At 43.2% G+C, this 11,042-nt stretch overlaps 1 protein-coding gene across 2 annotated transcripts; it reads right to left on the bottom strand.

Moving 5' to 3' along the window:
• Window positions 1-24: 24 nt before the first annotated feature.
• Window positions 25-11,036, bottom strand: gga3b (golgi associated, gamma adaptin ear containing, ARF binding protein 3b). 2 transcript variants are annotated; one of them, XM_082529112.1, is made up of 17 exons: window positions 10,839-11,036; window positions 8,894-8,978; window positions 8,722-8,797; window positions 8,538-8,636; window positions 8,336-8,459; window positions 8,147-8,250; window positions 7,963-8,043; window positions 7,704-7,841; window positions 6,473-6,554; window positions 6,257-6,382; window positions 5,919-6,161; window positions 5,647-5,729; window positions 5,428-5,564; window positions 4,954-5,240; window positions 4,701-4,870; window positions 2,840-2,950; window positions 25-2,285 (listed from the first exon to the last, which is right to left on the bottom strand). In XM_082529112.1, exons 1-17 carry the CDS (start codon window positions 10,876-10,878, stop codon window positions 2,175-2,177), a joined length of 2,097 nt encoding a protein of 698 aa, XP_082385238.1. In that variant the 5' UTR covers window positions 10,879-11,036; the 3' UTR covers window positions 25-2,174. The 2 variants fall into 2 exon arrangements, with proteins under 2 accessions (XP_082385238.1, XP_082385239.1); XM_082529113.1 differs by having other exon boundaries at window positions 5,919-6,158.
• Window positions 11,037-11,042: the final 6 nt, after the last annotated feature.

The raw sequence follows: 11,042 nt of genomic DNA, 5'->3' as shown, positions 1-11,042 counted from the left end.
AAAATGACTTCAGAACATCAAACATCCATGAAGACTCTTTATTTTTTTCATGCAGCAAAGAAATGACACATCATACCTTTATATATACAGTCCTAACACTCTCCCCAAATCTACAAGTCACATTTTCACAGAAGTTGTCATACACCAAACAGCAGGTACATTACATTAGATGCTATGTACAGTAAACACACTTCTGTACATCCAGTATGATGAATAGAGGACTATCAGAGATGGGGCGCAGTGAAGTCAAAGCGTTCAGACCCCTGAATGTTCTGAGTTCATTTTAAATGAATAAAATCATGAACTCAAGTATTCAGCGCCTTCAGTGTAGCGCTTTAAATTGTAGGTTGGTTGGTCCTTTTTATGTTGAGATGTGGGAATATGAATGGATCAAACATTGTCTAAATGTGTTTTAGAGCGCATGTAAGGTCCGAAAAAAAAGCTGAAGTCTTTGATAAAACATAATTCTTAGTCTGGGTATAAAAATATTTAAAGCTTTGAGATGTCCCTGGATAATACTGGCCTGGGTTACTGTAAAACAAGAAAAACTGAAACAACCTGGATTCTGTTTTTAAATAGCTCCGCCCACGTGACAATTTGGGAAGGAAGATGGCCGTGAACCCAAAGACCACTAACAGAACCTGGTAATACCTCAGCCCAGATTAGTGAACCTGTCATATGGACGACCATCTATCAAACATGTTACAGCAGCAACACGAATGTCACTCTTCACTATCAACACTTGACAGACTGTTTGTAGTTGCCAAATTGCATTTGGTAAATCACTCTATGCACAGGTTATAGTCCACAGAGCAAGATTATCTGCTCTACCCTCTGTGAAGCAGGCCTGAAAGAAAAGTGACTTCATCCAAATATTACAGAAGTTTGTTTAAATTTCAGCAGTTTGAGTTATTACGTTGAAATTTTGAGATAACTTAAAAAATGTAAACTTATCGATTGCAAAACAGGCTGAGGTGGCTGCAGGACCTTTTTTGTAGCAAAGTCCAAGTTTTAAAGCCGGCAGATCTGCCAAGAGGTCTGTAGATGACAGTTCACAGATTCTTCCTATTGAATCTGATGACGGCTTAACGGGATCTCAGCGTGGATCACTAAACAAATATAAATGTATCCACATCTTCGGTGTGCAGAAAGTGAAAGGGGTCGGAGAGGACCGAGTACAGTTTCCCTCCATCCCACTGCTGCATACTGGATAATAATCTGCTTCGTTCTGGATTCAGATTCAGGTTGGTTCAGTTCACATTTGTTGGGTTTAGCGATCCACTGTCGTACCAGGAACAGAAAATAACTACGACAGAAATACTCCCAATACTGAGCCTGGTAGGAGGAGCGTAAACATGTTTAAAATACAAAACCAAACTATGGACAACCACTAACTGAGAATCATTTATCTTAAAAATGAAAACATGAAATAAAACCAGTGTTGGACTCCTAACTGCATTTCTGCAATTACACATTACCATCTAAGTCCTGCTGCACAACGTTTCCTTCATAACCTAGCAGAGGGCTACATTAGCAACACAATTTACTCACACATATCCAAAATCCATCCATAGAATAATCCAAAACACACGCCCCTCTTCTCTTTCTGCAGCAATGATATCTGACTGAATCCTTCATGTCAGCCTAATCTTCAACTCTCAGGATATATTCAAGTATAAATGTTCAGCAACACGAATAAATAGAAGCACATCTGCAGCGCAGGCTCTGCTAACTTCAAGGTTATTTTCTTTTAAAATATTTTTGTGATCAACCCAACATTTTAAGTCTCTAATGCATTATTCATTGCAGTTTCAAACCATTTCCCCTAGGGGAAAATGCATTAAAATATCTGTCAATAGCCTATAAGCACCAAGGCCTTACATACCAGTGTCTATCTTTGCTATGTTAGCTATCTGCAAGCGCTGCATCAATCATCAATAAAACTTTTAGTGATTGCTGTTGTTATTGCTGAGATGGACGTTGTCATCTCAGCAATAACAACGTCCAAAACATGAACTATTGTAAGGAATGTAAAGCTGAAGTGAAGAATATAACAAACGTTCCCCCTCCGGTCTCTCTGGGATGGATATGAACACACACACATGCGCACACTCACACCCCTTCATGGAGTATGAACCAGCCTGTCCCTGCTGAGCAGCCGGTCTCCACCGCTGCTATAGATGACCCCACATCTCTGGAGGGGGAAACTGGTCAACCTCTCCGACCTCGTTGCATGGGCGGTCTCCGAGAGTAAAAGCCAGCTTGTAGCGCAGACGCACCTTATCCTGCGAGGACAAGCAAAGAACATGCAAATTATACACACTCCCGCAGAAGGATTGGCAGCTCTGAAAATGCACTATTTGGACAAAAGTGTTGGGCTACCTATACGTTAGAGGTACAGGAGCTTTTATGGCATCCCATTCCAAATCCATAGGCATAGATTTGCAGTTATAACAGCTTCCACTCTTAGGGGAAGACTTTGTACAGGATTTTGGAGTATCTGTGATGTGAGACAATGATGTTGTCTGGCAATCTTTGCTCTAGTTCATCCCAAAGGTGTTCAGGGGGCAGGATTCTCCGCTGGCCAATCACCAAACAGATCCTGTATGCACTTTGTTTTGTACACTGGGGCATAGTCATGCTGGAACAGAAACTGACTTGTTGCAGTGGTCACACCCATCACAGCACCACACTGAAATTTAGAATAACCAACTTGTAAAAAAAACTGCTTAAAACACCTAAATTCAAAGATAAAACGGCGTAGTCCAACACTTTTGTCCACATAGTTTATGTATTGTTTGTATATTGTTGCCGCTGGAAGTGTTATTATGTAATCTACCTTTGCTGGATTGGCCAGCAGCATGATCTGAGTAATGGAGGCTGGAGGTAGAATGGGGTTAAAGGGTGCCAGCTCTGTTCCCGACGGGGGCTGCAGCTTCAGCTTCATCGACTGGTGGAAGACAAAAGGAAGAGTCAACGCTGTTCGTTTACGCCTTTATTAGAGGATTCACAGTTCTTCTTTTTGTTGCTGTAAGTGGCAAAGGGACATTTTACACTATGAAGACTGTTGAAGCCTCATATCAGCTTTGCATGAACTTAGATAAAGAGGAATGGAACTGATTATCCATCGTGAAAGATGACTTAAGGAAAGAGACTGAGCAACAGATATCACAAGTGAAAGATGAACTTAAGACATTGTGGATTAGTGAACAATTAAAGTTTCTTTCAGTTAAAATAGTCCATCCATCCATCACTTTTGCAGGGAAGCAGCAGCCTAAGCAGTGCTCATCCAGCGGAACACCAAGGCATTCCCAGGACACCAGAGAGGTGTAATCTCTTCATCATGTGCATCAAGGTCTCCAGTGCTTCCCAGTCAGACATGCCCAGAACACCTCAGCCAGGAGGTGCCCAGGAGCATCCTCGTCAAATGCTCAAACCGCCTCAATTGTCTCCTTTTGAAGCAGAAGACTAGCAGCTCTACTTTCAGTCCCTTCAGAATCATTGTACTCCTCACTCTGTCTCCAAGGGAGAGGCCAGTCACCCTTCACCCAGTCACAGAAATGAGAGAAAGCTCATTTCTGCTGCTTGTATCTGCATAATTTATTCTTTCTGTCAACATCCAAAGCTTGTGACTACAGGTGAGGGTAGAGACTAATCTGTAAATCAGCTCAGTGTCCCCAAACAGTCTATTTGGGCGACCGTGGCTCAGGGGGTTGGGAAGCGTATCTGTAACTGGAAGGTCGCCGGTTCGATCCCCGGGCTCTCTGTCCTGGTCGTTGTGTCCTTGGGCAAGACACTTTACCCTACCGCCTACTGGTGTTGGCCAGAGGGGCCGATGGCGCGATATGGCAGCCTCGCTTCTGTCAGTCTGCCCCAGGGCAGCTGTGGCTACAACTGTAGCTGCCTCCACCAGTGTGTGAATGCGAGAGTGAATGAATAGTGGCATTGTAAAGTGCTTTGGGTGCCTTGAAAAGCGCTATATCAATCCAATCCATTATTATTATCAATCTGCAATAATGCAATACTCTGCAGTGAAGCTTGAGAAACAGACCGAGAACGCCCCTCTATGGCAAAGACATTCCCTCCATCAGCGTTCCCCCCCAGCTGGACAATGCACCCTGACACAGTGCAAAAACTGCCACGAACAAAGAGCTAAAGGCACTGACCTGTTGCTAGTTGAGGAACTGTCTATGCACCAGTGGGTCAGAGCTATTTTAACGGCAGAAGGAAGACATTCACAACATTAGGTAGTTAGTTTTAAGATTATTGGCTGACTGGGGTGTGTTCTTGGAAAGGTTTTAAAGCTGTGTTAAACATTTTTAGAAGGTGTTATTGGACAAGAAACATCCAATCATCCAATAACATTTCAGCATATGAAAAATGAAGTAATCTGATAGAGCTAAACTGCCACTTTGGATTTCAATCAAACCTCTACTCATCACAAATATCTTGAATAGTACAAAAATAATAGAAGGAATGAAAACATCCATAAAAAGTACTTTAAAGCCAAAATCAGCACTGACTTACATATGAATCCTGTGGTTGGAGGATAAGACAAAACATTTCAAGAGATCTAAAGAGAGACTTTTCCAGTCATCGCTCAGGAAATGAGTAGGTGATAGGTCACAATGTAGGAGCCAATCAAAAGCAAACACTAGGTGATGCCCACAATGAAAGAACAGATGTGTTAATGTCTTTACCTTGGGCACAGCAGCTTGTAGGACCACATTGTGAACAGGCAGAGGTGCTGTATTAAGCATCGACACCACCATTACCAACACGTCAGGCCGCCCAGGGGGACAGTCAGAAGCAAAGTTGAGCAGCATGCGAACGCCATCCTTGTCATATGCAGTCACAGGTAAGACTTTACCTGAAGACACAGAGAATAGCCAGTCAAGCAGAGGCAGCCATTAACTACCCTCTCAGGTGCTGAGCCCTGTCTTTGTCTCTTACTCGGTCTGATGGCCTCCAGAGGGACGTGTACGTTGCTCAGGGAGATTTCATTGGCTCTAGCCGGGCTGCCCTGGAGTGGAGGGTGGCAAGGGGACAGAGAGCGAAACAGCGGACTTCCTGGGGCTGAGTCAAAGCTGTGAGCCTTCACATGGGACAAGGCTGGGGAGCCAGGCAAGGGTCCTTGGAGAAGAGCCGCTGAAGAGGGCGAGCCCTGCACAGGTACGAGGGGCGGTGCTGCTGCAGGCACTCCAAAGCTGGTTCCTCTGGCCGTCGTCTGGTTGGATAAACTGAAAATCCCATTTAATAAATGCCAATAAGACCTCACAATGCTGTTCTTGGAAAGTATCGGATATTTATGCCAAAATAGCCTCAGATTAGTGCTTTACGAGACAGAATTGCAGAAACCTTGCTACTTTGAGAATTTAAAATACAGGTTTCAAATAAACAGTGGACGGAAAAACATGAATAGATCACCTCTTGTGATCTGAAAAGCCCATCATGGCCAGATCCTGCAGGTTCTGTAGACTGTGGGTGACAGCTGGCTCAGCTGGTGGCACCACTGGACCTGAACAAGCTATGCTGCCAAACATACCAACACTTGTTGCTGGGGCCTGTGGAGGACAGGAGGAGGAAAGATAATTTACACACTGTTACACACTGACTACATATCTGCAGTTAGTTATCCTAGAGTACCTGCAAGGAACTCCACTGGTTGGAGATTTCATCCAGCTTTGGTTTTGATTGGCTGCTCTGAGAGGTAGGCGGGTCATTCAGTCCTGGGAGATGATGCAGGCATTTGTCATCATACAAGACTTTTTTTTCTTTATCTCTCATAAGATACAACAAAAACATGACTCGTTAGATGGTTTTCTCATTTAGCGCTTCACTAAAACACAATAAAAGCACATTTCCAAAACTGTCAAACTGCTCCTTTAATTCAATGAGACACGTTGGGGATGCTCTACCAAGAGACAGTAGCTCATCATCCAGGAGAGAGAGTGCAGTGGAGGCCTTGCTGGCAGGGGGATGACTCGGGCTGCTGCCCTGACTGCCAGCGAGGCGTTTGGGGGGAGGAGGCAGGACGGGGATGGGGATCACTGTGAGATCAGCAGCGACAGGATGTGAGGGCTGGGGTGGTGGAGCAGCAGGCTGTGGAGGGCTCGGAACATCAAGGCCGGCGAGGTCGATCAGTGTATCTGTGGTTTCTGCTGAGCGACACAGACATGAAAAGAGAATGCAGCAGATGTATTAGATACAAAAGGGCAATCAAGTTTTTAGCAAAAAACCCCCCAAAAAAACTGACCGCTCTCGCTGTGACCAGCTGTCGATAGAGATTCTTCACTGTCGCCGTTGATTGGTTGCCCCTCAACAATCTTCTTATAGGCGTTGATGACTCTGGAGAGGTCATCGCTGGCCTGGAGGATGTCACCTGAGGAGTCGAAGGTCAGTGGTTATAGATTTTACGCACAAAAAGTGAAGACAGGGCTCGCTCAGTCAAACCGAGACCAATGTGACAAACCTAAACTGGTGTCATTGTCCTCCGTCTCAGTGGCCATTTTGAAAGCAGCTCGTCTCAGCTTGTCACAGCGCTCGTAGAGCTCCTGAGAGGTGACACAAAGGACGTGCTGTACGGTTAGCGTGCAGATGTGACACCAGCTGCTGTGTACTGCTGCTGTTAGAAACTTGGCAGACATTAAAGAATTTGAAAATATCAAATGAAAACATCAGGTTCAAACTATATTTGTTAAAAAACGCGGTGCATTCAACCCACAATGAAATGATAAAACAAATTACTGGAGTGCAAAATATGAATTACTTTATCTGTGCCTTTAAATACTGAATTGAAAATATCTGTTCCAACTTTTTCCATTTTCTGATTGTTGAGTAAAGAATAAAGAAGATGATCCTGTTGAATTGTATGTGTGCTTTTTTCCCCTGCAGGGACCAACCAGCAATTTCCACACAAAGTGCCAAAAACTGCAGTTCCTTAAATGGCCACTTGAGGCTGGTTCCAAATATGAGGTTAAAATTTCAAATTTTTCAGTAGAAAAAAAACGTGCATGGGTCCTGTAGGTCATTTTCCCCCTTCACAACAACTTTAGACATTGTTGTTGTACATGTGCTGCTGTGCTTGGGGTCATTGTTCTACTGCATGACCCAATTTAAGCCAAGCTTCAGCTGTCAGACGGATGGCCTCCCAACTGTGTCCAGAATACTTCGGTAAACAGAAAGGTTCATGGGCAAAATGACTGCAAGGTGCCTTGTGGCTGCAAAACAAGCCCGAATCATCACCCATCCACCATCATTTGAATGACAGGTGGGTCATCAACACAGCAGGCTTTAGTTGTTAGCTCCTTGCTGAGCTAAATCACATGACTGAACTGGAAGTGTCTGCTGTGTTTATGGTGTTTGTGCGTTTTTGAGCATTTTAATTCAGTATAGCATTGCATAGCTATCCATTCGGTTAAATGTACTCATACAGTCCAACAAGAATGTGCTTCCATTTTTTAAATGAAGATATTATTTCATTTGCAATAATTAGCACGTGACTGTGTCTGTGCGATTCATCTCGCAGTCTATCGATGTAGTTTCCGAACAAACCTAGCTAGCTGATAACTCAAAGCTGCACCATCTTGTCCAGTTATGGCCACTTTTGGTGACTAAAATCAATCTCAAAAAGGCAGCTCACAGGGTTACATCGCAGTGGTCACCTCCATCTGTTATATACAGTCTATGGCATGGACGCACACCTTAATAATCTCCTTGTCTGAGTCAGTGGAACTGTCTTTATTGTAGTGGGACAGCATCTCGGTCAGTAGCTTGACGTTGATGTTCACCTCCTCCAGTGTGTGAATTCGCTTTGTAACCTTCTGCACCCGTGCCTCATCCTGGCAAAATATAAAACCCAATAAAGGGCTTTACATCAGAAAAATAGTGCAAAGTGCATTTGAAAAAGAACTCAATGGCTGCGGTAAATAGTCTCATTCACAAGGATCTGACATGTCTCACCTCTTTCACCATGTTTTTGATTAATCTGTTGGCTTCCTGAAGATCTTCTGGGTTTTTACTCCGGAGAAGCTCAGCAAGCAGCTACACAGACACAGACATCAGTCTGCTTGTTGTAATAATATAAGTATACGGAGTATATTTACACTAAAACAAATGATTTCAATAGGATGAGGCAATCTCTCACCTTGCCCATGTCCTCGTTGTCAAACACAGGATGTTTAGGTCGCGTTGGAGGAGAAGGGATCAGAGTCCTATCCAGCGGTAACTCTGGGTCATGTGCCACAAGGCCTGTCAAAGAGAGCAAGGACAGGACTGAGGAAGATGTGTCTTTATATCCTTTATGCTAATCTGACTGATCCACATCCACACATACCCTGTCTCTTCAGCGTCTGGTAGGCTTCACCGATCTTGGTTTCACTGGGAAAAGCGACGGTCCAGCTGTACAGCATTTCAACAATCTTCAATTTCACCTTCTCAGGTGCACTGTCGCCCATGTACTGGAAATACAAAGCAATGACTCATTAGCCACTCAGCACGTGTTTTATCAGCACGAAACCTACCTGAAGACGACCCACCTTTGGAGAAACAACTTTAATCAGCTCATTCAAAAATCTATATTTTCCGACTTCATTGTGAAACCGTCTGCCGCAGTTCTTCATACACGCCTCCAGCACCTGCCCACACGACATTTATGTGAATGGTTGGTTTAGCAGTTCGTAAAAAATGTGCTTGCTGACGGTTCTGTGCAGCATTTCTTACTGTCAGAGCTTGAAGTGCTTCCCATTCTTGTGGAGAGTGGATTTTGTGTACGAGCAGCGTTACGGCTATCTGGGGACTGCAAAAAAAAAAAAAGAGAGACCGGAAAGAAAAAATAAATCCATAAATATATTCCTGTGCTAGTTGAAAAAAATAAAAATGCATTAGACGTTACCCTTCCAGTTCCTTGTTGATCTGATCACAGAAGCCAATGATGTACTCCCAATCCTCTTGCCGGTTTGTTGGATGGGTGGCTTTATCTGTAAGAGAAAGACCATTGCACCAACTAAACATATGCCTTTAAGTAGCATCTTCTTCAGTGAATCTGATGGGTTCCTTCCTGTGAAAAGGGAGTTTTTCCTTCCCACTGTCACCATGTGCCTGCTCAAAGGGGATTGCCTGATTGTTGGGGTTTTCTTTGTATTATTGTACGCCTGGAGGCCACTGTAGTTGTGATTTTGCGTTATATTAATAAAACAGAAATTGGATCAGAAAACTGCATATAACATAAAGCTTGACATTTACTCACTCCAAGTAAAAAATCCTGCTTACAAAGTCAGAACAAGCAGGCTAAAAAGGAGTTCTGCATTAATTATCCTCTCTGACCAATATTTCTAAAGAATCTGATATTATCGGACTGTTGATAGTGGGCATCAGTGATGTATTATTATTAAGACTAATCAGCTGAATACTTTGTATACACAGAGTTTAGTCTGACCCATTGTGATGATGAGGGAAAAAAGAAAAGCTCTGAACCAAAAAAAACAAAACAAATAATAACATAAAACAAAAAAAAAATTCAACATAAATATCAGGATTTGTTATTGGCCAAAATGTTCATTTAAACATCAGTATCAACACAGAATTCACAACCACTGCGTCCCTAGTTTTATATTTGATGTATTTAATATTAATCTGTTTTTATTTGGTAATATGCGAGACACATAAACACAACACTTGAAGTCAACAGACTCACAGACATCCCACAAGCATCTACACCATCGCCTCCTTATTCTTTCTCTACAACCAAGTTTTTAAAGACTGAAACTAAAAACACAGACCTGTACATAAACAGCCCCAAACACTCCCCTCCTGGTCATGCGTCTATAAATAACTACTTGCGCCACACACCTGTTTGCCCTTGTTATCCTGCCCCACCCCACCCTTAACCAGTCTAAAGGTATCTGGCATCAATCCACAGTGAAAGCCTCCCCCAGTCCAAGCCTGAGGCCTTGCTCACTGCTTCATTATCAATAAATATTTATCATTCACATTTGGGGTTGGGGGTCCTTAAGTTTCTGTGGCTAATTACTAAGAGAAATCTGAAATGTGATAAGCTTTGAGGGCTCAAACCCCTTGCTTCCTTCTCTGCAATGTTTACTCTGCAGATTGTCAAAAGACGTGGCTGATCCTTTTAGTTTTTTAGTTTATTCAGTCCTTTATCCACCACCTCAGATTTCCAGTCATCCACATACAGCACACACTGACTCAACCCTGTCTTGGGTAAACAAACTTATTGAGTAACCTGGGTTACCTGGTTTAATCTTCACAATACATTCTATTTAAATGTTTGCAGAATCCAAATCTCAAAAGCCAAAAAAAACAAAACAAAACAATATTTCTTACATATATATACACACACATGTATGTATATACATTAACTATATACACACATGTGAGTCCCGTGTGCTGACCCCGACAATGCAGTGACTGTTACAACTCCTCCCCTGTGTAATAACAGATGCATTGTCCACAGTTTCCAGTGTTGTGCATTCATCTCCCACACCCATCTGTTTCTGCCATGAAAGCTGCGCTCAAGCTGTACAGCGAGGGGTAACTATCCGCGGAGCTCCGCGCCTCTGCACAATCACTGCACGCACTGATCTGTCACTGGCAAAGACTTGTGTTTATTACAGCTCTCCACCCATTCAGCTAAACATGCAGACAGTGATTGGACTGGGCTGGCAGCCTGGATCTCTGCTCAAACTGCAGGAAAGACGCTTTCGGCGAGGCGCTGACAGCTTCTGCACACGCTGATTTTCTCCTCCATCACAGCGGAGCAACACGTCTAGCTAATCAGCCATGCTATTTAATTAATAAAAATGGGATTAATAACTCACTGAGCCAAGATTCAAGCGACTCGCCTTCCTGGTACGCCATAGCACTACAAACATCGCGTGATGTCACCGGCGTGTGCGCGAGAGTCCGAAGAAAAAAAATATTGTCGGAATTAATTTCACAAAAAGACAAAATCTAATTTTAAAATATATAGTTCTTCAATTTTGGCACTAAAAATGTAAAATGAGAATTTTCAGAAAGGAGCT

This window comes from Aulonocara stuartgranti (assembly GCF_965226115.1).
Source record: "Aulonocara stuartgranti genome assembly, chromosome: 4".
In the NCBI taxonomy this organism is placed as follows: Eukaryota; Metazoa; Chordata; class Actinopteri; order Cichliformes; family Cichlidae; genus Aulonocara; species Aulonocara stuartgranti.
This window is presented reverse-complemented; position numbering and strand designations above follow the sequence as displayed.